Source organism: Symphalangus syndactylus, chromosome 14 (genome assembly GCF_028878055.3).
Source record: "Symphalangus syndactylus isolate Jambi chromosome 14, NHGRI_mSymSyn1-v2.1_pri, whole genome shotgun sequence".
Taxonomy (NCBI): Eukaryota; Metazoa; Chordata; class Mammalia; order Primates; family Hylobatidae; genus Symphalangus; species Symphalangus syndactylus.
Genome location: NC_072436.2, coordinates 37,281,908 through 37,308,216, shown reverse-complemented (window position 1 = coordinate 37,308,216; position 26,309 = coordinate 37,281,908). Strand labels below are relative to the sequence as shown.

The 26,309-nt window shown below is 44.3% G+C and overlaps 1 protein-coding gene across 4 annotated transcripts in view; it reads left to right on the top strand.

The window, feature by feature from the left end:
* REEP1 (receptor accessory protein 1) overlaps window positions 1–26,309 on the top strand; it is a 123,930-nt gene that overhangs the window by 51,729 nt on the left and 45,892 nt on the right. For all 4 annotated transcript variants that reach the window (XM_055243963.2, XM_055243961.2, XM_055243966.2 and 1 more), the window contains exons 2-3: window positions 4,741–4,813; window positions 22,658–22,734. In XM_055243963.2, the coding sequence (XP_055099938.1) occupies window positions 4,741–4,813; window positions 22,658–22,734 (150 nt within the window). The remainder of the gene's footprint in view (window positions 1–4,740; window positions 4,814–22,657; window positions 22,735–26,309) is intronic.

Below are 26,309 nucleotides of genomic sequence, written 5' to 3'. Positions count from 1 at the left end.
ATAAACAGCTGTATAAATACGCTTGTTATTCCTCTTACATTTAAAAAAATTAATCTTAGAAAAATATATTGCCAGCATTGATTTTTAAATTTTTAGTACAATTTGGGATTGGGACATGTTGGTGCAACTCTGGGATGCCTGAGAAGACTGTGGAAAATACTAGTTTGTTTCATGGTTTGCAGAGGACTTGGCTACGGTCAGCAACAGCAGTGCCACAGCTTGTAGTTATGCCCTAGGTCAGCAATCTCTCTCTTCTGGCCAGAGCCCCAGGAAGTTGATAAGCAACTTCAGAGCTGTGTTTTCCCTGACATTGGCCAGCAGGCTACGTATGTGGTCTTTACCATTTGTGGCCATCCCCCACTATCAGAGCATTTACAGTTTTTCTTGGGACACTGGACAGTTTTTGAACTCTTGGGGTTCAAAAAAATGACTCTTGGGGTTCAAAAAATGACCCTTGATGGTCTGGTGAAGATTCCATGGCCCAAGGACCAGGAAACAGCACACTAGTCTAGAAACTGGGGTTTCTCAGCAGTGGCACAATTGACACTTTGGACTGGATGATTCTTTGTTGGGAGGGGCTGTCCTGTGCATGATAGGATGTTTAGCAGCATCCTGGCCTCTACTCACTGGCTGCCAGTAGCACCCTTTCAGACAACCAGAGTGTCTCCAGATATTGCCTAGATTACCCTGGGAAACGAGATCACCCCAGTGGGGAACAACTGTTTCAGAGTGTAGTATTCACATGAGGCTCATGCTCCCATCTCGATGCTGCAGCTGTGGAGGAGGTGGGTGGGGAGGCAACCTGGATAAAGACCCCTAACTTGGAGCAAGAGGAGGAGTGAAGGGCAAAGATAAAAGGGAAATGCTGCAGGCAGATCCATGGAGCCTTTACACAGAGTTGGGGCTTCAGGGTAACAGTTAATGACAGTGGGGGGAAGGGAGGGTGGGCGCAGAGCTGTGAGGTGCGAGTTGCATTCAGAGATAACCGAAAGGAGTGTGTTAGTGCAGTGCCTGGTCTCTCTGGAGGATGGCACTCCAGCCTTCCACCTTCATTCGGCTTGAGCCCAGCTCAAGCATTAAAGGAGCTTTAGACCCTCTTATTTTACCACAGTTTTTCTGACTTCGTAGAAAGTTATGTGAGTCTATCAGTGGGCTGAGTTCCTTGGAGAGAGATTGAAATTGCTTGTTTGTTACTCAACAGAATTTCAAGCACCCACTTAAAGGGGGAGGTGCTGTGCCAGGCATGAGGAACCCTCCTGATTGCCCAGGACTATATGATCTGACTAGGGAGACAGACTCAGCCAGCACAGGCAGCCCTGGGAGAAGGCAGGCTCTGTTGTCAGGCTGCCTGGGTTCAGATCCCAGCTCTGCACCTGGCTGTTGTGTCTCCTTGGGTGAGTGAGTAATGATGCTAAGCCTCAGTGTCCCAGTCTGTAAAATGGGGTAGTAAGAATTCTTTTTCCCTATGTATGTGAGAGGATTAATTGAAAGAGTGAGTACAGCTTGTAGAACAGTGCCTGGCATCAGTGAACACTCAATGATATAATATTATAATATTATTTTAAATGTTTTATTATTGCTGCTACTACATAAGGCCTGTCACAGGCTTAAACAGTATCAAGAAAACTGAAGGGGCAGTAACCAAAGGCTTCACAGAAAAGGTGGCATTTCTGAGATGGGTCTTAAAGGATTAGTGGCGCTTTATCAGGAAAAACGAGTTGTGGGATTGGGGAAGATCCTGTGCTAACATTCGGACAGAAGAAAGAGCAGCCAGAAAGTCACAGAATGCAAGTGAATGTGGCTTAATCAGGGGACAGCTGCTGGCTGCTGGCTCTGTGAACCCGAGGCTGAGGGAGAGGTGGGAAGCAAGGCCAGTGAGGCCGGTAGAGAAGGGCCGTGTGGGGGTACTTGGTCTGAAGGGGCAGAAGTACCAAGCCCCTTTGGCTTGAGCCTGCTTCCTTCATTATTTCTTACCTCCAAAATAGGTTAAGAAGAACTGACCATTTTCATCCCATTTCCGCTTCCCCAGGGCAGTGAGATGCTAAGTGTTACTGAGCTTTTAGAAACTGAAAAGCAAACTCGTGTGTAGGGACCTTGTGCTGTCACACAGGAGCCAGGCGGACGATGCTCGCAACCAGCTCACTCCAGAAGAGTCCAGCCAACCTAGCACAGGCCTTCCTGTCCTGCCTTCCCTGCTCCGTGACCACTCAGAGGGTGTCACGACCCACTGGGGTTCACAGGGATCCCATCAATCGGCTGCTGGGTAGCGCTGTACTTCTCACCTGTCTCTCCTCTGCTGCTCACATGCTGTCCCAGGGCAGGGGCTGGAAACCATCCTGGAAGACATGGGTAATAACCATGGCACCTGTGCCCGAGGAGTGGTGTATTTATTTCCCCCCAGTCCATGGCGTGGTGCCCGGGGCTTTGCCAAATCAGCCTGGTGCTGTCTGGCGTCCACCTTGCTACCGAGACCTCAGTCCCAAGGTCATGAGCGTTCCCTGGACGGTGCTGGCTTTGGCTTCCCCATTCTGATACTTCACACAGTGAACACTTACGGAGCCCTTCCTGCTATGCAGGGCACAGGGGTGTGTTATGAATGAGGGACGCCATCTCTGGCTTTGTGGAACACACAGTCTTGTGGGAGAGATGCGCCCTGAGCTGACCAAGTAGATACGGTGGACAAGAGCTAAGAAAGGGGCAGGTACAGGAGCTAAAAAGGGAGAGGAGCCCAATGTTCAGGGGGTGACCAGGTCAGGAAAGGCCTCCCCGAGGAAGTGAGGCTCCTGGATAACTGAGAATGCTTAGGAGGGGGCAGGCAAGGAGGCAGTGTGGAGAAGTGTGGGTACCTTCCTCACCAAAGGGGCGATGACCAAACCCAGCAGGCTTCCCCAGCCACCTCCCCCTTGGCCTGCCTGCTGTCTTTGGCACTACCCTGTCTTAAATGTTTCCCCCTCACCTGCAGTCCTACTTTTCCCCCTTCCTTCCACTACTCTCTCGTCCCCCCAGTGGCTCATCCTGCTCTTCACACAGGTCATTTCAGCCTTCCTGGAGGGTGGGCGGCTCCCCAAGGTAGTGCACAGTGATCACAAGAAGCCAGGCTTGGAGGAGGCTGGCCTGGCTGGGCTCCAGCACCTGCCTTACCCTTCACTGGTCATGAGGCCTTAGACAAGTAAGTGACTGGCTGCTCTGTGCATTGGAGTCCTGTCTGTAAAAGGGGTTCCCTTGGACAAGGCAGTCTAAGAGGGATAAAGCACTTCGCACAAGGTCTGTGTGAGTCAGGAGTTAACAGCCCTTTCCCTTTCAGTGCCAGAAACAGACTTGGTTCAGTTAACTTTGTTTTCCCTGGAAACGTGATGATTGTGGAATGTCAGGGTGTTCCCTGGCAACAGTGCTCATGGTAAAGCTGACCCCTGCTAGGTAAATTGCTTCTGGACTAGAAGTTCTCTGTACAGCCTCTCAATACCCAGTGAACCACAGCTTTGGGTTTCTTCAGTGTGGTGTCTTCTGTAACTAGGCTAGCTCTTTGCAGGGACTCTGAAAGCTCCATCTGTGGGGTTGTCACAGGAGATGTCAGCTCATATAGTGGCTGGGCCAGGCCCACTCCTGCACCCAGTCAGCTTGGCCCTGAGTTGGCACCTGGGGTGATCTCATCTGTCAAGTGAAAAGATTAAACCTCCAGCTCAATTCATTTATTTACAAATATCTGTTGAGGGCCTACTATGGGGTAGGTTCTGGGAACACAGTGTTTAGCAAAACAGATCCATTCTCTGCCCTCAAGGCACTTACAGTGCTGTGGAAAGAGGGCTGTCAATCAAAGCATCACACAAACAACAATAAAAGAACACCCTGATAATAGGTACATTGTGCTATGAGTATAGTGGGGAGGTTTGAGCTAGTTAGGGAGGCCAGGGAAGAAGTCATACTGGAGCTGGGATATGATGGATGAACAGGCATTAACCAGACAAAGAAGGGGGAAGGAAGACTCCAGAAGGAGAGAACAGCACAGGCAAAGGCTTTCTGGGTGGGGGATAGTGCGTGGTGGAGAGAATGAGGGCAGGTGGAGATCTGCCGTGCAGGTCCTGAGAGGCAGGGCTGAGCACGAGATCATTTAATGACCCAAGGCAGCCCTGAGCATAGATCAGTGACAGCTGCTGCCCAAACAGTGTCACGTTGTTGGTATTTTTGCTTCTTCATCTTAAGAGCAATGAGAAACAGGCTAATGCAAGATGGGGCTGTATTGGTGAGAGGAGGGCTTGGCCTGATTGGATTTACATTATGAAATGTGAAGAGTTTATTCTAGCTGCAGGATGCTGAGATCAAGTCCAAGGGGAGTGAAATTTGAGGGGAAAGGTTTTGATGGAGAAAGAAGCCTGAGGTGTTTGCAGGCTTAATAGAGCTTCAGAGGGGGGTTAGCAGCAGGAGAGGAAAGGCAGCCTTTAATTTCAGGGGTCTAGGTGCCTTCACATCCTCATTTTTGGCTTCCACAACCCCCAGCCACCCTTCCATGTTGCCAAACCACAGGTTGAAGGAAGATGGGTGTGGGCTTTAACAGAAGATAGAGGTGCCCAAGGATGCCCCAGCTATGAGCAGAACACCTTCAGGGTGTTCATAAAAATAAATCAAGCCCTACAGCAGCACTTTCTGTAGCTTAGAGAGCTGCTCTTGGCATTGAAGACAGACATTTTCCATTAAATAAGATAAATGAAAAATCGTATTTCTCTTTGTCTCTCTTCCCTCCAGGCTCATATTTGGCACCCTTTACCCTGCGTATTATTCCTACAAGGCTGTGAAATCAAAGGACATTAAGGAATATGTAAGTAGCACTGTGTATTTTGGAGGGGGTTGGCTGGAGTGAGGTTGGGTGTAAAATGTTGGGGGAAGGGGATGCCCTCCTTGCTATGGGCACTGGAAGCAGGGAAAAGGAGTCCCTTCATCACAGTTCTCATGAGACATCACAGGAGTCCTCTTTTCTGTCTAGACCTTCCCCTGCCTAGACCTAGAGTGTTGAGGTGAGAAAAGCAGGGAAGTATGGCAAGAGGCTGTGTCATCTGGAATTGGAGGTTTCTCAGCTCTGCCACAAGCCACAGGTGACTTCACCTCTCTCAGCCTTGATTTATTTGTCTGGAAAACACTCTGTAGACCTTAAAGCACTATGATGGAGAAACAGTCTAGCATTGCCGGCAGGAGCACGGGTTCCAGAGTCTGGCAGACCTGGGTTTGGTTCCTGGTTTTGCAGCTCTGTCTCCATTCCATTTCTTTCATTCCATCTCCACAATTCAGCACAATTCAGGCCGTGTTGCTCTGTAACCTTTTGAAGGCAGAGGATTTTTGTTATCCTATATCTGTTTTCTTTTTTTTTTTTTTTTTTTTTTTTTTGAGCCAGAGTCTCACTCTGTTGCCCAGGCTGGAGAGCAGTGGCACAATCTCAGCTCACTGCAACCTCCGCCTCCCAGGTTCAAGAGATTCTCCAGCCTCAGCCTCCCAAGTAGCTTGGATTACAGGTGTGTGCTACCATGCCCAGCTAATTTTTGTGTTTTTAGTAGAGACGGGGGTTTTGTCATGTTGGCCAGATTGGTCTCGAATTCCTGACCTCGTGATCTGCCTGCCTCAGCCTCCTAAAAGGCTGGGATTGTAGGTGTGAGCCACGGTGCCCGGCCCCTATATCTGTTTTCTGTAGCACATTGCAGAAGGTGAGCACATAGGAAGGGTATCTGGGAGGACTTACTGGTCAGAGGATAATATCAATTACTGTTGGATGATCTGGGTGCCCTAGTCACCAGCCCTGAATGTGTTGGACACCTTCAGGCAGGAGAACCATTAGACCACCGCTGGCTGAGAAAGACCTGCTGGGTGGGTGGTGAGGGAAGGGTGTCCTTCCCCACACAGGACACAAACTCAAAATGCAAAAGGTGTGGATTTTGGCATCAGAAGACCGAGGTTGGTCAAGTCCTGGCTCTGACATTTGAATGATGCAGTGCTAGGTAAGTAGCTTAAACTTCCGAGAGCCTAAGTGTCCTCATCTGAACAGCGGGGTGGGTAATAGCCATGCCTTTGCCTCTTTTACTCAGATGTCTCTTGGCAGGTTTGGCGTAGGTAAAGAAACAATTCAAAGTGGGCTTAGAAAGTCAGTATTTTCTTTCTCACATTTCCCAATAAGTCTTTATGATGAAACCGACCATCTCCAGATCAACTGCAACCAAAACTCACCCCCCACCCCGCAATCTCGCACTTTCCCAGAACAACTTGCCTGGGCTTGCACCTTGCTGTTCGTAAGCAGCGAGTTCCAGAGGGGGGCAATTTTTCTTCTGGAGACCAGGTCTGTGGTATGTGTGAGGGAATCTCAGAATGCACGCTATAAATAGCTGTTAAATTGCAAGCACAGAACCTCCTGATTCTCAATTGACTTGGCACAGGGCAAAGCATTAGGCAGCCTCTTCTAGCCCTCCCTCTCCCAACCCTTTCCCGCCTGCAAACTGTGCCAGAGAAGGAGACCTTACCAGGATCACTGTGGTATAAGGTCTAATCCTTCACTTTGCAGGGGCAAAAACAACTCTGTCAGCTCTTCTGAGAGAGATCAAACCCTGGTAAATTGTTTTGCTCTGACTAAACTCAGAAGCCTGGTTTATGACTAGAATGGCAATTCATTAATTTAGAGTGAAAACCATAATTGACGAGCAGAGCAGCTGTTTGTGTTGGCTGCTGAGCACACGCTTTTCCCAGTAGGGAACGTGCAAGAGTTAAGATTAGAAGGTTTCTTGGTAAAAAAGGAATCTGAAGAAACGAGCTGAGTAGTATCAGGAGGGAACTGCCTTTCTCTGCACTCACCCTCCTGTGTTTCCTTCCTGCAGTCCTTTTGACTAATGGGCCCATTTTGTTCAAGAGAGAAACCTGCGAGTTTGCTTAACACACCCACACCCACCTGGTTGGTGACCACGTCCCTTCATCCCTATCTCCTGAATAATCTTCCAAACCAGGTCTGTCTTCCTTCTCTGCTGCCACTCTCAGAAATGAGATTCTCACTATTTTCCCTAGAAGGTTATAATAGCCTCCTATGTTAGTTTTTTATTGTCACCATTACAAATTACCATGAACTTAGTGGCTTAAAACACCTGTGTACTATTTTATAATTCTGAAGGTCAGAAGTCCAACGAGTCCCTCTAGGTTAAAATCAAGCAGGGCTGTGCTCCGTTTGGTGGCTCCAGGGGAGAGGCTGTGTCCTTGCCTTTTCCAGTTCCTAGAGGCCATTCCTGCATTCTTAGGCTTGTGCCCCTTCCTCCTCCTCCTTCAGAGCCAGCAACATTGCATCTCTCTGGCTATTCTTCCATAACCACATCTCCCTCAGGCTCACTGGGAAAGGTTCTCCACTTTAAGGATTCATGTGATTACATGGGGCCCACCTGGGTCATCCAGGATACTCTTCCCATCTGAAGGTCCTTAACTTAATAATGCTACACAGTCCCATTTGCCATATGGGGATTAGGACATGGACATCTTTGGGGAGCCATTGTTGTACCTATCACACCTCCTAACTGGTTCTGCTGCCTCCTGTCCCTCCTTTCCCACTCTGTTTCCACATGACATCCAGTGCCATTTAAAAATGAAAGTCTATTTATTTCACTCCCCGTGGGTCATTTAATGGCTGCTTATCACCTGCAAGATCAAGCACAAACTTCATTACACAGCATTTAACACCCTTCTCGATCTTGCTCCTCCCTACTTCCCAGCCACTTCTCTACAGGTCTTCAGTGCTGTAATCTCAACACCCAAGGTGTGGTTGGTGGCCAGCATTATCCGCGTCACCTGGGAACTTGCTTGAATTGAAGACTCGGGCTTGTCTTTCTGTGGAAGGCACAGAAATGGTTATCATGAAGGAATTTTTGACTTGCATTCCCCTAGAAGTAGGAGGCATGGCATGCCATGTAGGGCCACACAGGGGAACCACCAGGGCTGGTCAGGAAGCAGAGGGAGCTCTCCTAAATAAAAATGGGCATTTTTCACAGGATCTCCAATTAGAAACATTGCTCAGGACATTTGTAACTGCTTATGTCTTTCCAACCAAACTTACTATACCTGGATTCAAGGTTTTGGGATGAAAACTTAAACAGAAAGGAATTTACGAGAATTTGTAGAATTAACTAGGTAGCAGGAGAAAGATACCCAGGAACTGGGGAGGATCCAAGGAGGCTGGGTGGTGCTGATGGCCCAGCTCATGCCATAGGAAAGGGTGTGATTAGGAAGTCTCTGCCAAAGTCACATCTTGGACACTGGCTGCTTGTGCTGTCGAGGCATCCCCTGACAGTGCAGAGTCCTGGATAGGGGCCCAAATAACAGGACTTTCCTCCCACAAAGATGCTCATGTTGGGAGATGTCTCCCAGTTTAGAAGGCTTTGGATGCTGAGTAGTCATGGAAAAAAAATAAGCAATAATAGCTGCCTCTTAGGCTACCCCAAAACTACATCCACATCCTCATCCATTCCTTTACCCATATTTTGGCTTAAAAACAAGCTTCCAACAAGAATTCTATACAACTTACTCACTTGTCAAATCCAGATTCCATGAGTTGCTGAGTCCAGCTCCAGGCCCAGTATCCCTGGGCAAAGTCCTCTCCTCCTCTGGTTCTGACAAGACCCAACCTTAATATTCAGCATTCCGAACACTGAATTGTTAAGTGAACTGTCACCAATGCAGCTCACATACTATTTTACTGGGGAGGGAAAGAATTAAAATATAATTACTTAAAATATTAAAATCTATACTTAACACAGAAAGGAGGAAAATATGGATAGAAGATACAGTCCATATTCATGCAACTGGTCATGAGTTCATAGCTGTGTTTGTGTCTTTTGTTAAAAGAAAAAAGTTTTTAGAGGGTGGAATCATGACTCTTGAATGAATATAAAATGAACACATGTTGAAGATTTTGCTTAACTCATGAACTAATGAGGGAACCAGTAAGGTGTTCAAAGGAGACCCCAAATAACAGACATATGTAGGCAATCAGAAATGTTGAAATGGATTTGTTAATAAATATTAAACTGATTACTCGGAGAGTGGGATGGGGAGATCAGTTGTATCTCTGCTGGACAAAATTTATTTGCACCTCCGTGGGTGAAACTATATGCATTGCAATCAGTTTTAACTTATAAAGTTGTAAAATAGCTCAAAGACATTGAAAAGCAGGACACCTGCAGAATCAAGATAATTCAGAAGGACATGCTGGACACCTAGCATTCCACAGGATACTCATTCTGTAGTCTTTCTCAGGTTTTCCTGAGGCTTTCCTCTTCCACCATCCAATTCATGCTCCCGTTGCCTTCAGCTAGAGCTTTAGTGGGATTGGTTCCTCATCCTGTGATGGGGCCCAAATCTTCATTCCTGAGGAATCTGAGGTCTTGGCAGTTTTGCCTCTGTAGGGCTGTAGTAATGACCCACTGATTTTTTTTTTTTTTTTTTTTTTTTTTGATACAGAGTCTCGCTCTGTCACCCAGGCTGGAGTGCAGTGGCACGATCTCGGCTCACTGCAACCTCTGCCTCCCGGGTTCAAGTGATTCTCCTGCCTCAGCCTCCCGAGTAGCAGGAATTACAGGCATGCACCACCATGCCTGGCTACTTTTTGCATTTTTGTAGAGATAGGGGTTTCACCATGTTGGCCAGGCTGGTCTTGAACTCCTGACCTCAGGCAATCCACACACCTTAGCCTGACAAAATGCTGGGATTACAGGTGTGAGCCACCACGCCAGCCGACCCATTGACTTTTACCCCTGAATAAGACAGTACTAGCAGGCCCCCCCAAGGCTGTTTGACTTCCATCTGCTCTTCTTTCTGTCTCATTGTGTAGCAGCAGTCCTGGTTCCCCTTGATAATTAGGATCAGTTACCCCCTCAAAGCCCATAAGCCCCTTTATCATCTATTTCCTACTGGTGTGAGTATCGTGAAGCCACCAGGAGATAATATAAGTCTCTGCTTCTACTTCGTTGAAACCATTTTGCATCCCCTGTTGGAAGCATCCATCCCTCAAGTACTAAAATCATTAAGAAGCAGAGATCAGAGGTCTGGGGATGAGAAGCAAAAATGTTGTGAGTGCGTTAGAGTAGTGATTCTCAAACTTTAACGTGCATATGAATGAACAGGGGATCTCATTAAAAGCAGATTATGATCTAGTAGGTCTGGGATAGGGTCTGAGATTCTGCATTTCTAACAAGTTCCCAGATGATGCCAACAGTGCTGGTCCACGGACCTGACTTTGATTGCAAGGAGCTGGCATCAGGCTTAATCATAGATTAAGAAACCCTCATTTCCTCAGTTCCTGCACCTTTAGATTCTGGCTAAGAAGCACCACCATATGTTGGTCACTGGTTCAGAGGAGAAACCTCACCCTCCAGGAGTGTACACCAATCTCATAAAATGCCGACTCCCACCTTGCTTGCTTTTGGAACCCTCCAATGCCAGGTAGCACTGTATAAGGCCAGCCACCACAGAGCATTGGGTGCGTAAGATCTGTGACTCCCCAAAGCATCAGCCTATTGCCTTATTTCTTTTGCTATAAAGGAGGGTCCTTGATGAGAAGCAGTATTGTGTGGGATGCATCAAAAGGAAAAGGGTAATCCCTGAGTCCACAGCTTGCTGTGTGGCTGCCAGAAGCAGAGCAGTAGGAAAAGCAAGTACACATGCAGAAAAAATGAATATTCCAGAAAAGACCCTATGCCGCCCGCTCCATGAGGGAAGGGGCCTGGTGGAATGAACCTGCTTCCAGAAGGCTGGCTGGTGCCTTGTGATGTGGTATCACCCTGGAGATGCTTGGTCACTGCTGCTGGCAACATGGTCTCTGAGCAGTGGTTGTGGCCAGGTCAGCCTTGGCGAGAGGGATTCCACATTGCTACCTCTGTCACTTCCACTTGGCTGCTTGGTACATGAGCCCATTGAACATGCACTATCAAGCCTGAGGAAAGAGGCTGGCTGGCATCCACAGACCTGGCCATCTCATGCACTCGGTCACTAGGAGCCTCCTTTGCTGTGGGACCTGTTGGTGAGCATAAGCGTTGGGCCACCAATATATTCATTCTCTGGGCCCATTCACCTCCTTCCCAGACCACCTCAACAGGAGTCTCTCAGCCTCACTTCTTCCAAGAACCTCATCCTCTAGACAGAGCCTTAGCTGGCGTTTGAAAATGTGCCCGGGATTTGTTTTACTCCGGCATGGAAAGACACAAAGACGTGGAAATGACTGCCATGAAGGAAGAAGTCCAGAAGTAGGAGGGCCACGTGCTTTGTAGGGCCACATGGGGAAGCACTAGGCCGGTCAGGAGGCTGATGGAGAATGGGAAACGTGGGCAGTGGGCTTCGTTGTGGTTTCTATGAGAAAGGTAAGGCAAGACAGGGTAAACAGATTTCAGATTAGCTAGGTGGAATCATTTCAGCAGGCTCCAAGTTGTGGGTGCTGCCTCTAGTTGTCTGGGACCTGGCCTGGGGTGGTTATGGTTGGGGAATATTGCTCAACCTGTGGGAGCTCCATAAAGGAAGTAATTTAGAGTATAGGCTCTGGATTGGTTAGTTTGCATATGAAAGGTGTGCTGGGGCAAGGCTAGCCCTGGAAGGGCAGTCCCTCTGTAATCAGTGAGGCCCCAGATGCCAGAGCATCAAGAATACAGAAAATAAGAAAATGGAATTCATATACTCAGTGACAGTGCGTGAACATTAACTTAGGGCATTTCTCCCTCCAGGCTAAGTGCCCTGCTCAAAGTCCTGCCTGCAGGGAAATTTCATTTTCCTGCTCCCCCAGGGTCACCCCTGACTATATAGCCATCCACGGTGCGCTCATACTAGCAGATGGTGCAGAGTCGTCTGTAAAGCAGGCTTGAATTTTTTCTTTCTGTCATATGGCACAGGGAATTCCCTGTGAGGCTGAAGCGCAGGGCCCAGATGCAAGAGGGATGTGAAAGGCTTGAGAAATTGAATGTGCCTGGTTAGAGGAGAGTCCAAAGGTGAGGTGAGGCTAAAGAAGTGGCTAAGCCTGCTCCTCTGCAGCCCATAGGGAGGCCTTTGGCAGGCTGCCAGAAGCTCTGGCCGTGGAGTAGAATGGACCACGGAATTTCAGCCAGCTGCTGTGGCTCATGGAAAGTCTCCAGGCCGCTTCCTACCCTGAGCTCTGGAGCTTCTTGCTGTGGCTGAGGGTCACAGCATCTTTCCCATCTCTTCACTCCTAGATCCTGCTCCTGACCAGTTTAGAGAGACTCCCCAGTCATACTGTCAATGTTCCATTTGTCCAGGAGAGTTACTCCTGAATATTACCTCTCAAATTGGCCATAGCTCCCTCTCTCTATTCTGACTGAAGGCCCACCCAGGCTCCCCATCCCTATCTTGAAGGGAGGTTTGGATAGAATCTTTCAAACGTGAAAAATTATATTTCAAACCTTGGGGAAAATAACTGTCATTTGATTTCCACGAGGAATGATGAGGAAGATAATTTCCTAGTAATTTTAGATGGATATGGTTTCCATCTCTGAGTCACCAGTGTTCCGTTGACCTTGTTAGCCTCAATGAGTCATTCTCAGATCTTTCTTTCTGCATGAAAGTATTTCAAAGGAGTGCATCATGGGAACTTCTTCAGGAGAATGCATTAAGTCCCCTCTTTGCCATGGCTGCAGTATCTCCGTCCATAGCCTCAACCTCCTTCCTGAGCTTTGGTCTTGCCTTTCTAGGAATCTGTTGGGCATTCTTCTTGGCTGCCCTGAGCCGCATAAAGCTCAAACTCTTCTGCCTAAATTGGCTCTTTCTTTACTTTCTTGTTGGTGCAAATGGCCCCATAATTATCAGTCACTGATGCCCTGACTTCAACAGGTGCCTTTCTTCCCATGTTTATGCAGTCGTCTACTCAGTAGGCACTCATAGGGAGCATCTGTTGCCTCACAAGTTGTCTACTTCTGTCTTTTCTTCTCAAAAAGCCATCTAGACAGTATTTCTCAAAGTATACTCCTTCTTAACCTTTTGAAACCATTCTTTCTGTCCCATTCACAGTGCCAGCATTCTAATCCGATCATTTGAAACATACTCATTCAGTACCTATTATATGTCAGGAACTGTTTTGGGCACTAGAGATATAACGATGTGTAAGAAGAACTGGTCTCCACCCTCAGGGAGCTTACAATGTATTAGGAAAAGCAGGGGAATAAACAGGTACTTTCAAAGCAATGTGATAAATGTTATGACAGGGAATGTGTGTGGTACCATAGAGAAAGACAAGGAGAGGGTATTTACCCAAACTTTGGGTATGTCCTAGAGGCTGTCACATTTTTGCTGAGATCTGAGGGCTGAAATCAGAGGCAAAAAAGATGCTCTGTTGAGAATTGAAAGACTCATATGGTTGGAGTGGAAAATGTGAGAGGGTAGGGGTGTGGATGAGCTTTTGATGAAAATAATTAGGGGCCAGCTTGCAGGTGTGGTGGATCACGCCTGTAATCCCAGCACTTTGGGAGACTGAGGCAGGTGGATTGCTTGAGCTCAAGAGTTCAAGGCCAGCCTGGGCAACATGGTGAGACCCTGTCTCTACAAAAAATACAAAAAAACTAGCCAGCCTTGGTGGCATGCACCTATAGTCCCAGCTACTCAAGACGCTGAGTGGGAGAATCACTTGAGCTCAGCAGGTCGAGACTGCAGTGAGCTGTGTTTGCACCACTGCACTTCAGCCTGGATGACAGAGCGAGACCCTGTCCCCCCTCAAAAAAAAAAAAAAAAGATAGGGGCCAGTTCATGCTAGGCCTCATAAGCCAATGTAAGGAATTTGGGCTTTATCTTAACAACAGTAAGGAACTATTGAAGGCTTTAAACTAGGAAAGAAAGTCACCCACTTTAGGTTTAAGAATTTTTTTTTTTTTTTTTGAGACAGGGTCTTGCTCTGTTGCCAAGGCTGGAGTACAGTGGTATAACCACAGCTCACAGCAGCCTTGACCTCCCCAAGTTCAGGTAATCCTCCTGCCTCAGCCACCCTAGTAGCTGTGACTACAGGTGTGCGTCACCATGTCCAGCTAATTTTTGTGTTTTTTTAGAGACAGGGTTTCACCACATTGCCCAGGCTGGTCTCAAACTCCTGGGCTCAAGTGATCCACCTGCCTCAGCCTCCCAAAGTGCAGGGATTACTGGCATGAGCCACCATGCCTGGCCTTAAGAAAATCATTTTGGCTGGAATTTGGAGGATGGATTGTGAAGAGGACAGAGGTGTAAAGACCAGCATAGAGTTGTAACTATTCTAAACAGGAGATGGTGGTGGTCTGAAGTAAGGAAATGGCAGAGGAGAATGGAGAAAATAAAATAGGTTCAAGAAAAAAACAAGAGGGTAGAAGTGACAGAACTTGGGGATTGGTTACCTGTGTTAGGTGAGGAATGTACAGTTTTCCCTAGGGACAGTGTCTAGTCTAGAGTTAGAAGCAGATGTCTAGAACAGAGCTCTAGGGAGGAAATGAAGACACTGAAAAGAAGTAGCAAGAAAAGCAAGTGGGAAACCAGGACAGTTGTAGTGTTGGGAGAGCTTTTCAGTATGTGATTGTTTCACTACCAGCCAAAAAGTCAAGCAAGTCAAGTAAAAACTGAAAAGAGGTTTCTTACACTTCCTTGAAGTATGTTACAAAGTGGAGGCCCCAGTGAGAGCAATTTTGATGTAATGGATGCACTGCAGTGAGCAAGTGAGGAATGAGAAAGTAGATCTTGCAAGTATAGATGACTCACTGGAGAAGTTTGTAGCTAAGGGTTGCATCAAGAAAAGGGATTTTTAAAAGATTTTCTGAGATGGAGTTTCGCTCTTTTTGCCTAGGCTGGAGTGCAGTGGCGCGATCTTGGCTCACTGCAACCTCCACTTCCCAGATTCAAGCAATTCTCCTGCCTCAGCCTCCTGAGAAGCTAGGATTACAAGTGCATACACCACACCTGGCTGTTTTTTGCATTTTTAGTAGAGATGGGGTTTCATCACGTTGGTCAGGCTGGTCTCAAACTCCTGACCTCAGGTGATCTGCCCACCCCGGCCTCCCAAAGTGCTGGGATTACAGGCATGACCCACCACGCCTGGCCAAGGAAAGGGATTTTTTAAATTGTTATCATTGTCCTTTTGCTCTAATTGAAGACCCAAAACATGAATTGACTACTAAAAAGAAAAATCCTATAGAGAAGGAATTCAGGCTCTTGACAATGTGTCTGGATACTGGTGCTGAGAATTCCCAGAGCCTGAGCCCCAGCAGGCTATAGACTTTACAGCTGGACAAAACCTCATTTGCCCCCTGCTAAGGAGTCAGTCCTGCTACAGACAACCTTGGCAGTGTGCGGTGTCTCAGACAGTAGTTATTTGATGGACTAAACCTACCTTGTTTTTCTGATAGAGAAGATCTATAAGTAATCCATTGAGAAACATGTTTTAGAGTCACAAAGACAGCAGGGATTCACCAGAACAGCTTTCATTTTTGAAAGATATTTTTGCTGGGTATAGAATTCTAGGTTGACATTTTTTTTTCCTTTTAGCACTTTAAAGATGTTATTCCATTTTCTCTGATAGTCATTTTTTCCAATGAAAAGTCAGCTATCATTCTTATTCTCATTCTCCTGTGTGTAATGTATCTTTCCATCCTCTCTGCTTTTAAGATTTTCTATATGGTAATGATTTTTCTTTTTTTCTCTTCTTTTCTTTCTTTTTTTTTTTTTTTTTAAGCAGTTTTACTATGACTTGCCTAGGTATGGTTTTCTTTTTCTTTGTATTTATCTTGCTTGGGATTCACTGAGCTTCCTGGTTCTTTGGGTTTGTTTGTTTGTTTGTTTGTTTGTTTGTTTGTTTGAGACAGAATCTCCCTCTGTTGCCCAGGCTGGAGTACAGTGGCATGATCTCGGCTCACTGCAACCTTTGCCTCCTGGGTTCAAGCAATTCTTGTGCCTCAGCCTCCCAAGTAACTGGGACTACAGGCACTCACCACCATGCCCAGCTAATTCTTATATTTTTAGTAGAGACAGGGTTTTGCCATGTTGCCCAGTCTGGTCTAGAACTCCTGGCCTCAAGTGATCCACCTGCCTCAGCCTCCCAAAGTGTTTCCATCATGCCTGATCATGGTTTGTTATTTTTTTAATCAAATTTTAGAACTTTGTAGCCAGTATTCTTCAAGTGTTTTTTTTTTTTTTTTTTTTTTTTTGGTTCCATTCTCGTGTTTCTTTCCTTCTGGAATTCTTATTACATGAATGTTAGACTGCCTGATGCAGTCCAACAGATATTGAGCCTCTCGGTGTTGTTTTCCAATCTAGGCTTTAGTCTGCAGGGCTTTAGTCTGGATTTGTCTTCAAATACACAGATCTTTTCTTTTGTTGTATCCAATATGCTGTTAATTCTGTCATACTGTTTCATTTCAGGTATTGTGCTTTTGAATTCTAGGATATCATTTGTTTCTTTTTTAAGAGTTTCCTTCTTTCTCTTGAAATCCCCCATCTCTCCACTCATTGTATTCACATTTTCTTTTAGATTCTTTAACATATTTATACTTTTTAAAGAAAGACATGGCTGGGCACAGTGGCTCACACCTGTAGTCCCAGCACTTTGGGAGGCCAAGGTGGGCAGATCACCTGAGGTCACCAGTTTGAGACCAGCCTGACCAACATGGAGAAACCCTGTCTCTACTAAAAATACAAAATTAGCCGGGCATGGTGGCGCATGCCTGTAGTCCCAGCTACTTGGGAGGCTGAGGCAGCAGAATCACTTGAGCTTGGGAGGTGGAGGTTACGGTGAGCTGAGATCGTGCCATTGCACTCCAGCCTGGGCAACAAGAGCGAAACTCCATCTCAACAAGCAAACAAACAAACAAACAAAAAATCAAAAGAAAAATAGTACTGAACACATCCTTTTCCTCCTAGGATAAGTATCTTGTTATGTGGTGACAAAACAAAAGTTTAGTTTTCATAATAAAAGTTTTGTTAAGAAGTTGCTGTATATCTGTATATCTTCTTTGTGGAGTGTCTGTTCAGATCTTTTGCCCATTTTTTAATTGGGTTGTTTGTTTTCTTATTGTTGAGTTTTAAGAGTTCTTTGTATATGTTGAGTACAAGTCCCGTATCAGATATATATCTTGCAAAATATTTTCTCTCAATCTGTGGGAGTAAATTGAGTTATTTTCTTATTGTTGAGGTTTAAGAGTTTTTTGTTTATTTTAAATATAAGTGCTTTATTAGATATGTGTTTTATAAATATTTTCTCCCAGTCTCCTTGTTCTCTAAATGTTATCTGTGCAGAGCAGAAGTTTTACATTTTATTATTATTTTTTTCGTGATCACCTATTACCATCATGTCCTGCACTAGTGTTTCAGGTTTATTTTTAAATGTCCTTTGCTTGGAGGAAGGGTCCATTCAGTCGGTTTGGAGCTTAGAATTTTATTTTTGGCTTACAATCCAGTATGTAGATGGTTTGCTGGTAGCCTAAGAATCAAAAGAGCAATGCAAAATTGATACTTTGGCTTTGTTAGAATTCCTCACCTCACAGGGACTTCAGACCTCACTGGACAAATTGTAATATTGTCAAACCGAGGTAAAATATTTAGGACATTTGTCACTGAGTGTCATAAAATGTTATAATCTAGGAGTTAGCTAATTTTGCAGATGAAATGGCAACAACAAATATAACTTAGACAATTTGGGGGACTAGTTGGATATTTTCCACAGTGGAGTCCAGGGTCAAAGGCAAAATTACAACAAATTTAGTTTAAATACCTCAGTTGGCTTTATTATGAGCCTAGAATTGGGCAACACTTCATTCTATAAAATAGAACAAGTGTTCTAACAAGCTGAGCTGAAGGGATTGGCTTTATAGAGAGAAGGGATGAAGAAAAAAAGTTTTGAATTTTAATGAAGTCCAACTTAACGATTTTTTTCTTTCATAGATCATACCATTGATATTGTATCCAAAAACTCAGTGCCAAAGCCCAAGGTCTTTAGATTTTCTTATATGTTGTCTTCTAGAAGTTTTTTAGTCTTATGTTTTGCATTTAGACCTATGATCCATTTTGAGTTAATTTTTGTGAAAGATATAAGGTCAGTGCCTAGATCCATTTTTCATTGTTGTTATTGCATGTGAATGTCCAGTTTTCCCAGCATCATTTGTTAAAAAGACCATCTTTTCTCTACTGAATTGCTTTTGCTCCTTTGTCAAGGATCAAATCACTATACTTGCGTGGGTCTATTTCTGGGATCTGTGTTCTGTTCCATTGATCTATTTGTTTATTTTTTCACCAATTGCACATGGTCTTGATTATTTTAGCTTTACATTAGGTCTTGAAGTCTGATAGTTTTAGTCTTTCAATGTTGTTCTTCTTTGGTATTATATTAATTGTTCTGGCCTTTTACCTTTCCATATAAACTTTAGAATCAGTTTGTTGATACCCATAAAAAACTTGCTGGGATTGTGATTGGGGTTGCATTGAATCTATAGATCAAGTTGGGAAGAACTGACATCTTGACATTATTGAGTTCTCCTATATATGAACATGAAATATTTCTCCATTTATTTAGATCTTTGATTTCTCTTCTTTATATAGACTTTTTACATATCCTGTTAGATACATTTCTAAGTTATTCATTTTTAGATGGTACTAACATAAGTAGTATTTGTGTTTTAGTTTCAAGTTCCAGTTATTATGTAGGAAAGCAATGGACTTTTATATATTAACCTTGTATCCTGCAACCTTGCTATAATCATTTATTAATCCCAGGAGGATTTTTTTGGTGAGTTCCTTGGGATTTTCTACATAGACAGTTACACCATCTATGAGGAAAAATGGTTTTATCTCTTTCTTCCCAGTTGCTATATGTTTTCTGTTTCTTGTCTTATTGCATTATCTAGGACTTCCATTATGATATAAGAGTGATGGAAGAGAATATCTTTGCCCTTTTTCTGATCTTAGGAGGAAATCATCTATTTTCTCACCAGTAAGTCTGTAGGGTTTTTAAAAAAATATGTTCTTTATCAAGTTGAGGAGCTTCCCTTCTATTTCTACTTTGCTAAGGTTTTTTTTTTTTTTAAGTCACAAATGAGTGTTGGATTTTTTTCATTACTGATTCAGTTTCTTAAATAGACTATGGGCCCTTTGCATGTTTTTAACTGGGTTATGTACCCTTTTATTGTTGAGTTGTAAGAGTTTTTTATGTATCTAGATATAAGTACCTTATCAGATGAATGATGTGCAAATATTTTCTACCATTTTGTGGGTTGTCTTTTTACTTTCTTGATGGTGTCCTTTGAAGCAAAAAAGTTTTTAATTTTGGTGAAGTCTGATTTGTCTTCTTTTTGAGGTAGGATCTTGCTCTGTTGCCCTGGCTGAAAGGCAGTGACATGATCATAGCTTACTGCAGCCTTAAACTCCTGGGCTTAAGCCATCCTCCTCCCTCAGCCTCCCAAATAGCTAGCTAGGACTACAGGTGTGTGACACCATTCCTGGTTACTTTTTGAGTTTTTTATTGGAGACAGTGTGTAGTAGTCTGTTTTCACACTGCTATGAAGAACTTCCCTGAGACTGGGTAATTTATAAATGAGGTTTAATTGACTCACAGTTCTGCATGGCTAGGGAGGCCTCAGGGAACTTACAATCATGGTGGAAGGTGAAGGGGAAGCAGGCACCTTCTTCACAAGGTGGCGGGACAGAGAGAGACAGCAGAGGAAACTACCTGTTATAAAACCATCAGATCTTGTGAGAACTCACTCACCATCATGAGAACCACATGGGGGAAACTGCACCCATGAACCAATCACCTCCCACCAGGTCCCTCCTCTGACATGTGGGGATAAAATTGGATTACAATTTGAGATGAGATTTAAGTGGGGACACAGCCATACAGCCAAACCATATCATGGGGTCTCACTATTTTGCCCTGGCTGATCTCAAATTCCTGGCCTCAAGCAATTCTCTCATCTTGGCCTCCCAAGATAAGTTGATTTTTAGTTTGTTTGTTTTTTTTTTTTCCTCCAAAACAGAGTCTTGCTCTGTCACCCAGGCTGGAGTGCAGTGGCCCAATTTCAGCTCACTGCAGCCTCCTCCTGCTGGGTTCATGCCATTCTCCTGCCTCGGCCTCCTGAGTAGCTGGGACTGCAGGCGCCCACCACCGTGCCTGTCTAATTTTTTGTATTTTTAGTGGAGACGGGGTTTCACCGTGTTAGTCAGGTTGGTCTCGATCTCCTGACCTCGTGATCCACCTGCCTTGGCCTCCCAAAGTGCTGGGATTACAGGCGTGAGCCACTGCACCTGGCCTTTTAGTTTGTTTGTTTTGTGCGTGTGTATGTGTGCTTTTGGTGGCATATCTAAGAAAGCATTGCCTGATCCAAGGTCAGAAATATTTAATTGTATGTTTTTCTTGTAAGTGTTTTATGGTTTTAACTCTTACATTTAGGACTCTGATCCATTTGAAGTTAATTTTTGTGTATGGTATGAAGTTGTTCAACTTTATTCTTTTACATGTGGATGTCTAGTTAACTCAAAACATATTGGTACCTTTTAAAGCCCTTGTCTACTAATTCTAATATTGAAATCATCTGTGGATCTGTTTGTATTGACCAATTTTTCTCCTAACCATGGATTATATTTTCCTATTCCCTCACATGTGTAGTATTTTATTGTAAACAGAACCTTGTGTGTGATTCATTGTGGAAACCCCAGATATTTTATACATTTTTCTTATTTTTTTATGTTTATAGCTTTAGGGGGTACAAGTGCAGGTTTGTTACATGGATATATTACATAGTGATGAAGTCTGGGCTTTTAGTGTAACCATCACCCAAGTAGTCTAAATTGTACCCATTCGGTAGTTTCCCTCATCCCCTTCTACCTTCCCACCTTTTCAAGTCTCCAAAGTCTATTATTCCACTCTCTATGTCCATGTGTACACATTATTTAGCTCCTATTTATAAGCGAGAACATGCAGTATTTAACTTTCTGTTTCTGAGTTATTCCACTTATGATAATGGACTCCAGTTCCATCTATATTGCTGCAAAAGACATGATTTTTTATGATGGTTGAGTAGTATTCCATTGTGCTTATATATATACATCTATACGTGTATATATACACGTATAGATGTATATATATGTGTGTATGTGTGTATATATATATATATATACACCCCATTTTCTTTATTCAGTCTTCCATTGATAGACACTTAGGTTGTAGATTTTTTTTTTGCCTTCTTGTGAAGAATATTGAGTGTTGTTCTAGCAGGCAGTTAAATTCAGGCAGATCACCTTGACCCTGTGGCAGCTAGATAAGTTTTGTTTGGGCAGGTATATTTAAATTTTGCTCTTAGTCATAGAGTTAATCTCTTAGTGTTAGGATGTAATTTTTACTGCTAAGATGTGGTCTTCCAGGTGTTTCACTGGAAATTCCAAATGCTTACCAAACCCCTCTAACTTTGCATGACTTGAGTTCCAAACTTTGTTTCTCCAACAGTGGGCAGGAGCTGAATCTCTGCTCAACTCTGAGCTTTTCAGCTTTCCAGCTGTTTATATCTACATTTATATCTATATGTATTTATATCTATATTATTATACAGACTTCTTTGCTTGGAGTCTTACCTGCTTCTGTGCATTTCAGTGACTTGCCAAGTTTTTGAAGGGAATTTATATGTAGATTTTTGGGGCTGCCCCTTTGTGGCTTCCCTAATTCTGAGATTTTTCTCTGTCCACTTCCGGCATCTCTGGCAGTCTCAAACTCCACTCTCCATTTCTTTGGACAAATACGACTCTGGATTTGAGCTCGAGTTCTCTCTGCCCCATGATGTGCAGAGTGAGAACTGTCCTCGGCCACACTGACTTGTACTAACCCAGTACCCAGTGTGGTTCCCGTACTCCAGAGCTTGAATCCCTTCCAGTCTCTGTCTGCTTTTTATATTGCTCTCCAGTGCCTTCAAACAGTTGTTTTGAAATATTTTGTTTGGTGTTTATTATCATTATTAGCAGGAGCCTTAGTTCAATATAAGCTACCCCACTTTTGTCAGAAGCCAGAAGGAGTAGACTAAGGAATCTGGACTTGATTCTGCAGGCTGGGATATTTTAAATGGGGTGATAGTCTGATGAGTTTATACTTTTGGGAGAATAGTACAGGAGTGGCTTGGTATTAGGATGGGTTGCTGAGGGGAAAGTCAGGAAACAAGGGAAGTAGGAGTAGTTCAAGAGAGAGGGGACAAAGGCCTTAGTTAGGGGAGAAAGGCAGTAGAAATTGAAAAGGATGGTCACATGGGAGAGATAAAAAGGAAGGTCAGAATTCTTAGATTACTACCACGCCATCCCAGAGAATGTGGCCCAATTACACTTCATTCCAGGGTGTGTCTGTGTGGAGGCCTAGAGCATTTTCTCCTCTGATGTTCTGAAGAATGACCTGATTGAATCCTGGGTCACTCTTGATCTGCAGGTCTCCCCGGCTCACTTGAGGGCCATTTGACCTTCAGCCTGAGTCAGTTGTGGAACAGCCCATTTGCTTCCAGCTTCAAGATCTGGAGCAGAACTGGACATAAGCTGGGGAAGGATAGGGAGAAGGCTACAAATGCAGGCTGTACCACCTGGACATGCCTCTGTATCTGCCACCGGGGCCTATTCTTCCTGGTGTTGGGCAGTGTTTTTCCTGGACCTTTTCTACCATCTGTGTTGCTTTCTGTTTCAACAGGTCAAATGGATGATGTACTGGATTATATTTGCACTTTTCACTACAGCAGAGACATTCACAGACATCTTCCTTTCTTGGTAAGTACTCCAGGAGTTGGGATGTTTCTGAGGACGATTTTGCTTAGTGTCACTCAGGGGGAGGTGGGAAAGGGCTGAACCTAGCCTCAAACCTCACCTCAGGTCAGAGAAGCAAGTGCAGGGATGTTAACTGGAGCATTTTCAATAGATTAGTCTACAAAGTTGTTCTACAAGTAAATATTTATTGAATGACCTTATAAAGAGCAGTTATTGTTCTAAGCCCTGGGGATATAGTCATGGACAGGACAGATACACATCCTCAATTAATGGAGTTGGTAAAGAAGCATTCATATGTTAAAAAAGAAAAGGAACAAAAGAAACAACGCACAAAAATGCACAGGAAAAACTGAGTTTCCTTCTCACTCAATTAATTGTCAACTAATCACTATTCACAGTTGTGTATCCTCTTAAACTAATATATGGCCTGGGCGTGGTGGGGCATGCCTGTAATCCCAGCACTTTGGGAGGCTGAGGCGGGTGGATCACCTGAGGTCAGGATTTTGAGACCAGCCTGGCTAACATGGCTAAACCCCATTTCTACTAAAAAAAATACAAAAAAATAATTAGCTGGGCATGGTGGTGCGTGCCTGTAGTCCCAGCTACTTGGGAGGCTGAGGCAGGAGAATCACTTGAACCTGGGAGGTAGAGGTTGCAGTGAGCCAAGATTGCATCATTACACTCCAGCCTGGGTGACAGAGCAAGACTCTGTCTCAAAAAAAAAAAACACAAAAAACAAAAAACTAATATATGTGTGTGTGTGTGTATACACACATTTTACACACACTTCTTGTTTAAAAAAGCAGTATTATAGTATACATAAGAGTTCTCACTTTGCTTATTAAATTTATTTTGGAAATAGTTTTATATGAGCATAAATACATCTACCTATTTTTTAATGGCCACATAATATTTCATGGCATAGATGGAGCATAATTTATTTAAGTCATCCCCTTTTGATGGGCATTTAAGTTGATACCCATTTTTTTCTCTTAAAAGCAATGCAGCTATTTCCAGCAATGAAGCAATTAAAAGCAAGCTAGATATTTGTATTGCTATATTGTGCCTTCTTAGGTGAAAGAAGCTATAAATAATATATCGATTTCTGTTTGTATTTAAAGAGTTGAGTGTATGCACATGTGAATGTGAATGTGTATTAAAAGTAGTGTGGAAAATATAGTTAACGAGGGTTATTTCTACGACTTGGGATCATAGGGTTGGTTTTGCATTTGCTGTATTGTGCGAATGTTTTAACCATGGTGAAGTGTCATCAGAGAAAGTAATAAAGATATTTCCACTTTGGAGATAACAGGTTCTTACCCAAAAAGGATCGGTATGAAATTACCCTCTGGGATGTCCTAGGCGAAGGAATAGACCTGAATAGCACTCTCTGAAACCTGTTTTGAGTCAATGGCCTTAATTATCTTGGTATGTACTTTCCCCCACAACATAGCTTTCACCTCCACTGAGAGAAATAGATGTCCCAGCCATTGTGGCCTCAAGCTGCAGTGAAGGAGTCTGGATTTCCTAATTCAATATGCTTGTGCCTTCGTGCCCTGCACTGTGCACAGATAATGCAGCAGACTCTGGATGGAGCTGAGTCTCCTTAAGTGGAGATAGAGCTTTCTGCTGAGCCATCCCTTGTCTTCCCGAGGCCTTGAGGCTGGCCCTGGAAGTCAGGCCATTTTGTACAGAGCTACGTCAGGAAACTCCTGTCTGATTCACAAAGATGAGAGTAGAGGCCGGCCCAGTCAAGACTGTGTAGTCAATTAAATAGCACCTCCTGCCATCCAGCCTTTCCTCCTTAACCAGGCCCTCTGTCTGGTGCTAGGGGCCTCTTCTGTCCCCCCTGTGTTAGTCTCACGAGCTCATTCCTGGGGATATTAGCATTTCAGCTTCACTGCTTTTTCCTGGGTGGAAATCCTATCTCATGATGGCTGTGTTCCTCCTGGGTAGCTGGAATATGCCCTTACCTGTGGCCCTGGAATTTTAGAGTTTCATATCTAGTAAGTGCTCAACAACTATTTCTGGAATTGATTTCATTTTGATTTTGGGAGGCATATTAGTTTTCTATTGCTGCCATAACAAATTATCACAAATTTAACAGCTTAAAACAGCACAAATGTATGATTCCACAGCTTCTATAAGTCGGAAGTAGAGGTGGAATCATCCTCTGCTTAGAATCTCACAAGACCAGAATCAAGCTGTGGGCCAGCCTTGTCTCTTATCTGAAGGTTCTGGAGAAGATTCCCCTTCCAGGCCCATTCAAGTTGTTGGCAGAATTCAGTTCCTTATGATTGTAGGACTGAGGTCTCCATTTTCTTGACACATGCCACCACCTTCATCTTCAAGCCAATGATGGCATGTCGAGTCCTGCCCGTGCTTTGACTCTCTGTCTGCTTCTGCCACTAGTTAGGGAGGATCTCTGCTTTTGTTTTAAGGGCTCTTGTGATTAGATTAGGCCTACCCCAATAATCCCGTATAATCTCCCTATCTTAAAGTCATCTGATCAGTAACCTTCATTACATCTGCAAAGTCACATTTGCCATGCAAAGTAACGTATTCATGGGAGTTACACCAGGGAAGAAGAACTTGGCCCAAACTCTGCCGACCACAGGAGGACGTTTGCTACCTGGTGTGTTTGGAGCATGTATGCAGGTATGGGTAGAATCCCCCTCTCTTCCTGACGCATGTGGAGGCTTCTTCTGCTCCCTTATTTGGTCTCTTAGCTGGGGGTGTCCATGCAGTTTGTGGGTGGGAAGTGAGGGTCCTTTGCTCTTCTCCTGGTGGTCTGAGCTCTGCTTCTGCAGGAAGGAGGCTCCTTAGGAACCTTTCTGCCTGCTTTATCCCACAGCCTGATCATGCCCTCACCCTGCTTTCTCTTTTTCTCCCAACCTCCAGGTATCATAGATCCTAGTCTTCTTCTGGGAGGGTCCTCTCTCCTTTCCTCTCACCCTGAGAACAGGCACAGGATGGCCCATCAGGGAATGTAGGAATTTTGCTTCACTTCCAAGGACATGGGCACCATCTCCACAGCTCTGAGCATTCTTTACTATTCAAAAAGATTAGGGGGATAGTTTCTGTCATAAAATATGTCTTCTGTCTTCCTAGAAGCACCTTTAACTTCTGTTCTCTTCCAGAATTGGAGCCCCTTGTATGGACCCTCTTTTCCTCACTCTTCACTCACCCCCAATTCCCCTCTTCCCACTTCTTCCCTATGGCAGATCCCTTTTCATGGTTAACTTTGTAAAACTTTCCATCTTGATGAAAACAAAAATTATTTATAGTCCCAGAATAGATAAGATGGTGCCTTGTTTCACAGGTTGTAGAGGTGATTTCATTTAGTTTTTTTTTTTTTAATTATAAAATAATACAGGCTAGGCGTGGTGGCTCATGCCTGTAATCTCAGCACTTTGGGAGGCCGAGGCGGGCAGATCACTTGAAGCCAGGAGTTCGAGACCAGCCTGGCAAACATGGTGAAACCCCATTTCTACTAAAAAATACAAAAATTAGCCGGACGTGGTGGCGCAGCACCTGTTGTCCCAGCTATTCAGGAGGCTGAGGCAGAAGAATCGCTT